Source organism: Setaria viridis, chromosome 5 (assembly GCF_005286985.2).
Source record: "Setaria viridis chromosome 5, Setaria_viridis_v4.0, whole genome shotgun sequence".
In the NCBI taxonomy this organism is placed as follows: Eukaryota; Viridiplantae; Streptophyta; class Magnoliopsida; order Poales; family Poaceae; genus Setaria; species Setaria viridis.
This window is the reverse complement of record NC_048267.2, coordinates 4552093-4564172: the sequence shown is the minus strand read 5'-3', so window position 1 is coordinate 4564172 and position 12080 is coordinate 4552093. Positions and strand designations below refer to the sequence as shown.

At 47.0% G+C, this 12080-nt stretch overlaps 2 protein-coding genes across 2 annotated transcripts; one reads left to right on the top strand and one right to left on the bottom strand.

Annotated features, from left to right (window-relative positions):
- Positions 1-177: 177 nt before the first annotated feature.
- On the top strand, positions 178-5666 carry LOC117856729 (importin subunit alpha-1a). The gene is made up of 11 exons (XM_034739104.2): positions 178-519; positions 2142-2238; positions 2344-2435; positions 2519-2650; positions 2756-2941; positions 3021-3184; positions 3298-3376; positions 3605-3733; positions 4551-4678; positions 4785-5154; positions 5261-5666. The coding sequence occupies exons 1-10, from the start codon at positions 319-321 to the stop codon at positions 5146-5148; spliced, it is 1572 nt and encodes a 523-aa protein (XP_034594995.1). The 5' UTR covers positions 178-318; the 3' UTR covers positions 5149-5154; positions 5261-5666.
- A 73-nt stretch (positions 5667-5739) lies between these two features.
- On the bottom strand, positions 5740-10896 carry LOC117856730 (uncharacterized). Its single transcript, XM_034739105.2, has 3 exons — positions 6852-10896; positions 6478-6749; positions 5740-6353 (listed from the first exon to the last, which is right to left on the bottom strand). The coding sequence occupies exons 1-3, from the start codon at positions 7047-7049 to the stop codon at positions 5945-5947; spliced, it is 879 nt and encodes a 292-aa protein (XP_034594996.1). The 5' UTR covers positions 7050-10896; the 3' UTR covers positions 5740-5944.
- Positions 10897-12080: the final 1184 nt, after the last annotated feature.

The window sequence follows — 12080 nt, the reverse complement described above, 5'->3', positions numbered from 1 at the left end:
TGAGCACAGGCCGGGCCGAATCCTTTGGGCCACGCAATTGGTGGGCTTTCAGTTCCGCGTTTTTCTCCCCGAATCTCGGGCACGCAATTTAGCGGCCTCAGAAAAAGAAACGAAATAAAGGGGAATATTTCGATCGTGGTGTGAGCTTTAACTCCCCTTTCCCACCCGCCGCTAGGGTTTCTCCTCTCTATTTTTCCCCTCCTTGTGCTCCCCCTCCACTTCCCCGACGCCCCGCTAGGGTTTTGCCTCCTCCCCGCCGCCGCCGCCGGCGCTGCAGCGAGCGAGACCCAGGGGTTGAGAGCGAGCGGAGCTTCAGCCATGTCGCTGCGCCCGAGCGAGCGGGTCGAGGTGCGGCGGAACCGCTACAAGGTGGCGGTGGACGCGGAGGAGGGGCGGCGGCGGCGCGAGGACAACATGGTGGAGATCCGCAAGAACCGCCGCGAGGAGAGCCTCCTCAAGAAGCGCCGAGAGGGGCTCCAGGCCCAGGTCCCCGTCCCCGCCTCCGGTGTCGAGAAGAAGGTGAGGATACGCCGCGCGCCCCATTCCAACTGCCTCCCATCTCGGTGTTCCGCGTTCTGATTTGTAGTTGCGCTGCTCCCCACTCCAACTGCCTCCCATCTCGGTGTTCCGCGTTCTGATTTGTAGTTGCGCTACTGCTACGAGTATTGGAGTGTTGGGATTGTGTTGCGCTTGGACAGGTGTTCCGTACAAGTGTGGTAGATCGGTTCGACGTTTAAGCTATACCCACTGGTTGATCTGATTACTTTCTCTTTGTTATTCTCGCAAGTTTGTATGTGATAGTATTCGGTGCTTGCAGCTGAATTTTGAGCTACCGGAATCCTACTATGGGGATTTGGATGATTGAATTACCTCTCTAGAAATTAGATTTTAGAGGAAAAAGGTTAGTTGGTGTTTTCATAAGTGTTTGGTACTGATTTAGGGCTATTATTGCTTCATGCTTGTGATTTGTTCGGTATTACCTATTACCCAAAGCATTATGACTTTTCAGGAGAAAAAGCATTTACGCATTTGGTTCTAGAGATGTGGATTGTTTGTATTTTAGGGTGGTATTTCGGTAGAACATGTTATATTTGATTTGCCAAGTTGTTAGTGTCTCAAATATCTAATTTATTTAAGCAGGATTTCTTATTCTTGTTAGCGTCATGAATGCGTGCTTTGCACTTTGTGACCAGTACTTTCTGCATCTCTGAGTCTGTCACTCTGTCTCGATTTCGATTACTAGACCAAGGGGTTAAAACTCTTTTTTTTATACGCTTTATTATGTTGTTGCAGTCATTGACAGTCACCCCACAGAACTTTGGCTTTCGTGTTTTTTATTAATCTATTATCTTGTTGGGCTTACAGCACTTGATAATTGATGTTGTTTTAATGTTTGCAATCAGTCTGTATAGTCGAACTCATCCTTACCATGTTACTGTTGTGCTTATTTGCTTGTTATCATTGTGCACATTTTGTTCAGTTTCATATTATGTATTATCATGATCTGATGCATGCTTACTGTTATGAGCTAACATCATGGTTCTGAAGTCACTTGTCTGCTTTTTAGGGGCTTGTTTTTCTTGCTGAGCTGACAAGAGTGTTCTAGTGGGTCTAATGCTTTGTCACACTTTTTTTTTCCAGTAATGTGAGCAAGGATGACAAAAGAAATCATCCTTGTTGTTGACAACTGAAACTGGAGTTATACTTCTATAACTGCAGATGCCTATCTTGCAGTTCACATTATTTTAGAAATTACTTCTGTCCCTCGGTGAGCTAGCCTCACGTGGCTGTTGAAACTAGTTTTTAGTTTTTTGAATATTTCATAACTTCCTTTGAAAATAATAACTCTGTTCTGTTTGTGGTTGTGCTTAACCATGTCTTAGCATTGTCACACTGATACAATTTATATTGGCATCAATGTTTTCTTGAGGTTTTAGTTTGTACTCCCTTTGTATCTTAGGTGAAAAAGGCTAGCATGCTGCCATGCTGCTTGTATCCTTGTCAAGTTTATTTCATTGTCCCTGATGTAGTGGTTGTACAAATATCTTGCTTCACCTCTTGCATTCTGCATATGTTATTTTGTTTTGGTGGTTTTGGTACTGGTAATGCTTTATTTGACATGTGGCGTGTTGAATTTGTAGCTTGAAAGCCTCCCAGCTATGGTTAGTGGAGTTTATTCGGATGACAACAACATTCAGCTTGAGGCCACAACACAGTTCCGCAAGTTGCTCTCTATAGGTACTGGCTTTTTTACTTTTCAGTTTTTTTTTGTTCCTTAGTTAAAGACGACCCATCACTGACATTTGGTAAACACCTGTTGAACTTGCATTATTTCTGAATCAGAGAGGAGCCCCCCGATTGAAGAAGTTATCCAATCGGGTGTTGTTCCTAGATTTGTGCAGTCCCTCACCAGAGAGGACTTCCCTCAACTGCAGGTATGTTGATATAGTTTTAAATCTTGTTGCTGCTATATGAAAATGGATTTCTTATCATTGACCTTTGTAATTTTTTTTTGTAGTTTGAAGCAGCATGGGCACTTACAAATATTGCTTCTGGAACTTCGGAAAATACGAAGGTTGTAATTGATCATGGGGCTGTTCCAATATTTGTGCAGCTTCTTCAGTCTGCTAGTGATGACGTTCGTGAACAGGTATTTGTTCTGTTGCTTGGCTGCTAAGCTTTATGCCTTTTTATTTCTTGTTGTGGAGTGTATCATTGGACATTAATGAGTCTCCTTTTTCAAACAATCCAAAAGGCTGTGTGGGCTTTGGGCAATGTTGCTGGTGATTCTCCAAAGTGCCGTGACCTTGTTCTCGCCAATGGTGCACTGATGCCTCTGCTAGCCCAGCTGAATGAGCATGCTAAGCTCTCCATGTTGAGGAATGCTACCTGGACTCTGTCAAACTTCTGCAGGGGAAAGCCGCAGCCATCATTTGATCAGGTTCTAGACAACCATTATTATATTGTTTTATTTTGTGCCTAGCAATGGTTACTAAGCCTTTTGTTTTTTGGTTGTGCAGACTAAGCCTGCTCTGCCAGCACTTGCTCGACTTATCCATTCCAATGATGAGGAAGTTCTCACCGATGCTTGCTGGGCTCTTTCGTACTTATCTGATGGCACTAATGACAAGATCCAAGCTGTGATTGAAGCTGGTGTTTGTCCCCGCCTTGTAGAGCTCCTCCTGTATGTGAATCTTGCACACCAACTTTATGCTAAATACTCCAAATAGTTTTTTTTTCTGTAGTTTACATTGATTTGTGTGTTTATGTGATGTGTGTTTTTTTTTTACCTTGCAGCCATCCATCACCGTCGGTGCTTATACCTGCTCTACGCACTGTTGGAAACATTGTCACTGGAGATGATTTGCAAACACAGGTTGGACACTAATTTTGGTAGTGCAAGCAATTACTATAGCCTTTCAATCTCACATTAAGATCTATTTTCATGTCATGCTATCTTTCATCATCTTGCATGTTTCATAAGATAAGTCGATCTGTCAATTTGTGTTCTTTGTACTGTGGTGCTTAAGGAAGCAGCATGAAAGTAAATTGCAATTATGTGGGCATTTTCTACAGTTTACTAACTTTTATTGTACTCATGCAGTGCATAATTGATCATCAAGCTCTTCCCTGCCTCCTGAACCTATTGACGCAGAACCACAAGAAAAGCATTAAGAAAGAGGCTTGCTGGACAATTTCAAATATTACTGCTGGAAACAAAGACCAGATACAGGTTATTCATACAGAACCCTAGACAACTTGTTTGTTTTTTCAGAAACCACACAGTGGGCGACCAAAAAATTCTGTAGGGTAGTATATTGCGAATGAGTGTCCCTAGTGGCTGCACCACATATTTGTCTGGTTGGCCTTTCATACTGCAATGCAATTAGGCTAGAGTAGCTAATGTTTTTTTAAAAGTGCGTAAGCACTGCCTAGCCAATCCTGGAGATTTTTTAAATTCAGTTTTGTCAAATTGTGTGGACCTGTAGATCTTAACTGGAAACTAGCACTTAGCATAATGTTTCTTAATCTGAGCATTGTTTATTAGTCGGTACATCCTAATATGGCCCCTGTTTGGAGACCATGGACTAAAAATTAGTCGGATGTTTGGATGCCAATTCGGATGACTACACATGAGCTAATTGCAAAACTAATTGCATAAGTCACATCTAATTGATGAGTAGAACCCATTGATCCTAATTAGACCTTGATTAGCACATGTTTACTGTAGCACAACATGAGCTAATCAAGTTCTAATTAGGATCAATGGATTCTACTCATCAATTAGCTATGACTTATGCAATTAGTTTCGCAATTAGCTCATATTTAGTCATCCTAATTGGCATCCAAATATTGAACTAATTTTTAGTCCGAGGGCTCCAAACGGGGCCTATGTAAGAAGAAAAATATATGGCGTTGCTAATATAATTTAATTATTAGATCATATTTTCCATGATGGCCCGTGCCATACGTCAAGCATAAATCTTGTTGATAACATATGTTCTAAATGTCAAGCATTGATTACTCACATTACTATACTGAATTTTTAGGCTGTGATAAATGCTGGAATTATCGCCCCTTTGTTGCAACTGCTCCAAACAGCAGAGTTTGATATTAAGAAAGAGGCTGCTTGGGCCATCTCAAATGCTACCTCAGGTGGTTCCCATGAGCAAATCAAGTATGTTCTCTCAACTTGCTGCACTGTTATTCAGCTTGTGTGCACTGCAACTTTTTTACTTTTATTTTAAGCATCATTGAGAACTTACACTGTATTCCCTGTCTAGGTATTTGGTGTCTGAGGGCTGCATCAAGCCATTGTGTGACCTTCTTGTTTGCCCTGATCCAAGAATTGTAACAGTGTGTTTGGAGGGTCTTGAGAACATCCTCAAAGTTGGTGAGCATGACAAGACCGCGGGCGCAACAGGTGACATCAATGTCTTTGCTCAGATGATTGATGAACACGAAGGCTTGGAAAAGATCGAGAACCTACAGAGCCACGATAACAACGAAATCTATGAAAAGGCTGTGAAGCTTCTTGAGGCATACTGGATGGAGGAGGAAGATGACGCAATGGCAACTGTTGGGGAAGCTGCTCCCGCTGTTTTTGACTTTGGCCAAGGTGGCAACCCTCCAGCTGGCTTCAATTAAATACAGGTGCTCCCAACACTCAGTTGCTTGTTGTACCAAGAGCGCTTGACCAACACTCGGTATGTGTATTGTTTCTGCAAACAGACTAATGGTTGTTACATTCGCTCTGCAGTCTTTTAACCAAAGGGTGGCAATTCCCTGGCGATGGCTTCGGAGTTGGCTTGTCATGAGTAGTCAATGTAGTACGTTTGATTCCATGTTTGGGATAATGGCTGTGGTGGGTACAATAAGCTTGAGTTTTCGAGGGAGCTGGGTTAACATTATTCCCATGTGAGTCATGGATATCAGTATCGCAGGGTCTGTAACAGGATTATACTTGTCAACCTGAGTCTGGATTTTTGAGAAGGCTACTCTCTAGGGTTTGTTCGTTTAGTTTGGTGTGTTATATCTGGCTACTGTATAGCCCGAGCCGAAGCGTCCGCAAGACATTCCTGAATGGTTTGGTTTTGAGTTTCTTCAGGAATGGGCTGCGTTGCCCAAAGTATCTTACATATTCTATAAACTGCCACTTTGCTTTACTTTCACATTTGCGTTATTCAAGTTTAGCTGGTGCTTAAATGCGTAACAAAAACAATGCGGTAGCTGATGCTATTGGAGTACTGTAATCTCACGATTATTCTTGGAAAGGTTGATGCAAAGCCTTTTACAACTCAATGCGAATCTATTCCCAACTTGAAAATGATTTTTTTACATTTACAAAGAAATAATATTAGTGCGTAACAAACTTCATAAGGCGGCAAAGAATGTAGCATTAGCTGTGCTACTGCTCTGCTTGACGTTTGATCTCGCAAGTGTTTCACACTTCGGCGACCTCCTTGGTGATGAGGGACGCACGGCTGGGCTCCACCTGACACGGCGCCGCCGTTATCTCCGGCGCGCCTGGCGCGGTCGGCGCCGGATGAGGGTGGGGGTGCGGCATCGGCGGGCGGAGGTGCTGGTGCTGGACGCCCGGGTAGGGAGCGCCGTGGCCGACGAAGTGGCCGCCGCCGTAGTGCTGCTGCCCGCGCAGGCGCTGCGCCTGCACGGCCGTGACGTAGACCACGAAGCCGACGACGACGGTGATGAGCCCCAGGATCCCCGCGGCCGCGAACATCCCCGGCCGCACCCGGTGGCACACTGGCCGCGGCTTCCGCCAGTCGCTGATGTGGCCGGACTCGATGCCGATCCCGATCATGAGCAGCACCTCGGCGAGCCCGAAGCAGATCCTGCGGGGGTGTTGGACAGACACACGGGTGGGTATGTCACCTTGCCATTTGGAATCAACAGCCGAGCGGCATTGTGTTCGACGAATTGAAGCAGCCTGATGATGTAGTAAGTAGTGACCGTTACCATGTGAGGAAGAAGAGGCAGCAGGTCTGCCAGGTGAGCGTGGCGGCGGACGACGCGACGCGCGGGTGGTCCTGCGCGACGGCGAGGCCGGCGGAGGCGGAGTCCGGCACTGCGACGGCGACGAGCATGTAGGCGTGCTCGGCGAACATGGCGACGGCGAGCAGGATGAAGGCGCCGACGGCGTAGGCGAGCGCGGTGCGGCCGCTGCTGTTGTAGAAGCACACGTCCAGCTGGTCCTGGCTGCCGCCCACGCTCATCAGGTAGTACGACACCTGCAGCAGTGCAGGCACCACGGTTTGTCAGCAATAATGGAGAGCGGAGAGTTTGAGCAGAGCAGGCGTGGTGGCGCGGTGATCGACGCGACGACGACGTGCCTCGGAGCGCGAGCCCTCGGCGGCGAGGCAGAGGATGAAGGCGACGAGGCCGCAGATGACGGAGAGCGCGACGAGGGCGACGGCGACCTGGCCGCTGGACCGCGCGGCACGGCGCTCCTGCGCCTTGCGGAGGGACAGGTCGTCGTGGGTCACCGCCGCCGGCATCGCCACCGCCGCCGTCGTCGGCGCCGCGTGCATGGATGAAGCGAGGCGGAGCTGACGAACCTACCCGTCCGCCGTCGACTCCCTAGCCACTATAGCCAGGCAACAACAACCTCGCCAACCAGGTAGCTTACCCGATCGATCAATGGCTGCTAGCCTGCTAGTACCTAACAGATGAATGGAGAAGAAGAACCTGCGGCTACTTTCAGGGCGGGGGCGTCGGTATATATGGGGCACTGGATCTGTACGTACGCAGCTAGTACTCGGCTATGGGCTACCTACTTGCAGGCGACGCCTGCCGATGGATGCGCCCAGCCCAGAGGTGGCGAGGCAAGTGAGAATATGGCGTTGCATCGGGGGAGAGGAAGGAATTGCAGTGCCGGCCGCGAGGAGTGAGGAGGCCTTGGACGAGGCAGCACGGGAGGAATATAATCCACGGGGGAGGCCGGGGTGGTGGTGGTCTGGTGGAGTGGAATTCCCCGTGCGTGCCTTGCTGGAGGCGACATTCCGATTCCTCGCTTCCGCGCGCCTTTCACCCGCGCCTTCTTTAGCCAGCCAGCCGCTTTTACCCGCGGCCGGCACGACCCTGGCACGCACGCACGGAGCAAGCAGCATCCTCGCCGTCGATCGCCGTCGACGATGCCGCGGCGCGTACCTAAGCTTTCCGGGAAAGGGACGATGATGCAAAGGCGCGACGCGATCGGGCAGCGCCTTTTGCGCTTTTGGAACGGGAGGGACTTGCAGCGGTGCCTTCCGGTTCGTGCCAAAGCTGATGCGGTGGGTGATTCATGAAGCAGAATACTGAGGACCAGAACATTAAAGCAAGGTGCCGTTTGAGCAGCACCACGCTCTCCATGCTGAAATGGCTTGCGGCAGCAGTCCAGCCGGAGCTAGTTCCCGTGCAGTTACCCTCGGAGAGACTACGTGCAAACCATCCGTGCTCATCATGGCACCTTTCTTGATACACATATTCGACGTGCCTTTTATTCCTGATTTTTTATGTAAAAGCTATGCTTGATTGTAAATTTGTAATATCTTTTTTTATAAACATGTTTAGTGTAGCATGAGCTAATCATAGGCTAATTAGGATCTATAGATTCTATCATCAATTAAGAATTAGTTTTACATTTAGTCCTAACTAGTCCTAATTAGTACATATCAAACATCATACTAGTTTTGAGTTCTGGAGCTACTAACTACCCTGGGCCCTGGGGGACACTGAGAATAGTAGTGGCAGCGCAGGTAATTCATTCATGATTTTTTTTATTTTTTTATTTTTTATTTTAGTATTTTGCAAAAATATATGTTCAAATAAAAATGTAAATCATCATGGTGCTCGAATAATCGATACAATGTTCAGATCTAATAATCGACACAATGTTCAGATCTAGACTAGATCTGAACATTGTGTTGATTATTGGAGCACCAAGATGATTCTAAATGAAAAAAGTTTGAACTTTAGTTATGGATCTTGTCGATAACTACAATTTTCATATAAAGTTTATCTCCATCCAATTTGATATGAATTACTTATGATTTTTTAAAAATGTGTTGTTCAGAGAAGGGAAATTCCGCCGGTTGAACCGATGGTGAGATTGCTACAGCGCACATTTCACCGATTGAACCGGCTATAACCTTTTCAAACGGCGGTATGCGTATAGATTTGTAATTTTTTATTTGGATATATATTTTTGCAAAATGCTAAAATAAAAAATAAAAAAAATTCGTGAAGAATTTTTTTTTGGAGAGAAGCTTGCTTGGTTTAAGTTTGCGGGCTGGCCCAATTTGCTCTGTATAGCTGCCGACATGAATCGCCGGCCCACAGAAAACGAAAAATGGTTCGTCTGGGCCCAGCTCTAGCTTCACTCGTGCCGTCGTGCGTGCTGTGTCGTGTAGTCGAGCTTGTGGCTAGTGGCCAACACAAAGCTTCAAAATGCGCACACGTTTCCATTCCAGGTAAAGAAACTCAAACACTTGCATCCCTCTATGTTTTTTTTTAACTATAAGATGATCCGTACGTGCACACTAATACACGATTGCATACCACAGTGGCACAGTCACACTCACACACCCGCGAGTGCCTCTCTTCTCACAGGCCGCTTGTGTATGATTTATTAGTGGACATCAGGATTTCAACACGTGGGTGGAATTACTCACGTCTCTACCACCGCACTAGGAGGTGATTTCCTTACTGTAATATCAGTCGCAAAAAAGAAAACAATCAAGTATACCAAAACACATACATACACTCATTAACCACCGATCTATAACGTTTTAATACCACCAGTCGGTTCGTCAGCAGATAAGGTTTGTGGGAATTTACTCCAAATACTTCTCAACTGAGCACTGCTCTCTTAGTGCTCCGTGTTCGTTCATTGAGAATTTGAGAAATACTGTGGAAATATGAGCATTAGTCCCAGTTGGTAAGCCTCATATCTCTCGAAAAAACAATTGGAACTAATCATTCGGGACTAAAGGTCCCCTCTTTAGTATTGGGTCATTCACCCGGAACTCAAAAAAAATTAAAATACTGGCCCCCTTTCTAAATTATTGCAGATAGGAAATAAGAAAACATTCACTTTAGAAGAAAACAACCTGCTAACATAGAGGAAAAAACACAAGCAAAAACCGAGTTAACAACCATAAACTTTTCTTTTTCTAATTTTATTCTGATCAACTTATGTGTTCCACTAAGCCAATAATTATGAACATATTTCATAAAACAACTTCTCAAGAGATTTGTACAAATATGATAGAACCTATTGTACACTATTGGCATTCATCTTCACCAAAAAAGTAAGAAGATGGGAGGAAGGAAAATGAATAGTTTGCAACAAGCATAACCATCGAGGCACAATCCAAAAACAGATGGAGGAACTGGGGCAAAAAACAAAAAAGTTTAGTTGGTAACCAAAAAAAAAGAGAAAGTAATAAGAAACTCACGACCAAGCAGGAACCAAGAAGAAAACACACGCTCACGGATAACGCATGTGAAAGAACTCGAGCTGGAGGATGAGCGCCGGCCGCGTGGGCGCACTGAGCTGGTAGGCAACAACCTTGCCGACGTGCTGCCCACAGGAGACCTCGGGGCTATGCTCCGCCGAACCCACCACCGGCCCCGCCCCAGCCCGCGCCGCTCCTCATCCCGGTCCTCGTGCTCGCCACCGCAGCTACCGGGAGCCACCGGCCCCGCACAGCTGGCACCTAGGGGGGTGAGCTGGGAGGCCCTGCACCGGTCCTCGCACTCGCCACCGTAGCTACGGGGAGCCACCGGCCCCGCACCGCTGGCACCCGAGGGGGCGAGCTGGGGAGGCCCTGCGCACCGGCAGCCCCAGGGGCCGGCTGGGAGGCCCTGCACGCCCGCGTGGCCAGCGACCTGGGAGGCTGCGCGCCGACAGCCAGGCTAGGGAGGGCCGTGCACCGGTGGTCAGGGCCCCGGCCGGGGAGGCCCTGCGCGTCGACAGCAGACAGTGGAGGAAGGAGAGAGAGGAGGAGAGGGAGGAGAGGAAGCGGTGGAGGGAGAGAGAGAGGCTGGTGGTGGTTGGGAAAGATGATAAGGTAGTGGGGAGAGAGATGAGGCCGCCGATGGGGAATAAAAAAAGAGAGGATATAGTCCCGGTTGTTGGTTTCAACCGGGAATAAAGATCATCCTTTAGTCCCGGTTGGTTAGTCCTGGTTGGAAACACCAACCGGGACTAAATGAATGGCCTTTAGTCCCGGTTGGTAACACCAACCGGTACTTAATGCCCCATCAAATTCCCTCGTTGTTCCTAGCTATTACAACTGGGACTAAAGGGGCTCTTGGTATTATTGACCGGCTAAAGAGCCCTATCGAAGCTGGATGGAAGATCATTTCTCTTCCAGTAAAATGAGAGACGATAGAGATGAGTTCTCTTTATATGCTTGTGGGGGATAGAGATGAGTTGGTTGTCCATTTTATCTCTAAGCTCTGGTCCCACACCAATCGATTGGTTAGCTTGGAGAGGACGTGTGCATCACTATACCAGCAGTTGCCCCGTAGACTCACTCCTGGATGTGAGGCTGCGAGCAGGTCGCAACCAAATCTAACCCATGACCTCCAACAACCAGCTTATCATAATCATACAATTAAGCCTTTACAAAATTCTCGTCGCTCCATTATCCGCTTTCTTATATAAAAAGATGGATTCTTTTTTAGAACACGCAGGAGAGAGGAGAGATGTCGAGGAAGAGGAAGAATACAATGAGAACAATCACGGAAAATTATATAAGGGAACACGGAACCATAAATTGGTGGACTAATTAGCAGTGGTTTGGATTCTCCGTCGTCGTGGCATGGAGATTAGGGGGACGATTATTCATTGATTTATAGTATATATGCTTGATGAGCAGGCGGCCAGTAAACATGCCGGCGGCACCGCCATTAAGCCGACAGGGCCCGAGATCATCGAGAGCGAGCCAACAACGACGTCGTCTCGTGCAAATCCAAATGGACTTTCTCTTGGATCCGTAATCCCTTTTCTTTTCTTGAAGCGAAAACCGGCACGCAGGAGCTCCTTTTCGGGCTTGCAATCCAAGGAGTGTGTACTTTGGCTAAGATCATCAGTTGGGGGTTCAGAGTCTCCCGGAAAGCTGAAAGAGGCTAATAACAACTTTTATCTTGCCGACAAACAAATGGACAGACGTACGTAGAGAGAAGCGTGTGCAGGAAATTTTTTTTTCACAAAATGCATCGGTCAACACTTAACAGTAGCAGGCTCAAAAGGAGACCAGCTAAAAGGAAAACCTCAAAGGAATTGCATTATTTTCTGGACGGCGCACGGTGCCGTCCAACCAGGAGGCTAGCTAGCAGGTGCTGGTGCTCCTCACGTTGTATCATCGATCATCGATGATTGGAGATTTGGAGTCGTCAGGCAATAAAATAACTGTTGACCCTCCGGTGCGTCAAATCGCGATATCAATCTCCGCGATCCATTAAGATTTTATTAAGCCGTAGCCGTTGCAGGGAGAAAGTTGAATTCGAAAATTCAAACCGCGCGCGGTTTGAACGAGCAAATGAAGGCAACACTTTTATGAGCTAGCTGTAGC

What these genes read in the sequence shown, in the direction of transcription:
- LOC117856729 (XM_034739104.2), top strand. Translation starts at nt 319, where the DNA reads ATGTCGCTGCGCCCGAGCGAGCGGGTCGAGGTGCGGCGGAACCGCTAC. An exon ending in AGGACTTCCCTCAACTGCAG is followed by an intron (nt 2,436 to 2,518) that starts GTATGTTGATAT and finishes TTTTTTTTGTAG; the next exon opens with TTTGAAGCAGCATGGGCACT. An exon ending in CGCCTTGTAGAGCTCCTCCT is followed by an intron (nt 3,185 to 3,297) that starts GTATGTGAATCT and finishes TTTACCTTGCAG; the next exon opens with CCATCCATCACCGTCGGTGC.
- LOC117856730 (XM_034739105.2), bottom strand. Translation starts at nt 7,049, where the DNA reads ATGCACGCGGCGCCGACGACGGCGGCGGTGGCGATGCCGGCGGCGGTG. An exon ending in CCGAGGGCTCGCGCTCCGAG is followed by an intron (nt 6,750 to 6,851) that starts GCACGTCGTCGT and finishes GCACTGCTGCAG; the next exon opens with GTGTCGTACTACCTGATGAG. An exon ending in TGCCTCTTCTTCCTCACATG is followed by an intron (nt 6,354 to 6,477) that starts GTAACGGTCACT and finishes ACACCCCCGCAG; the next exon opens with GATCTGCTTCGGGCTCGCCG.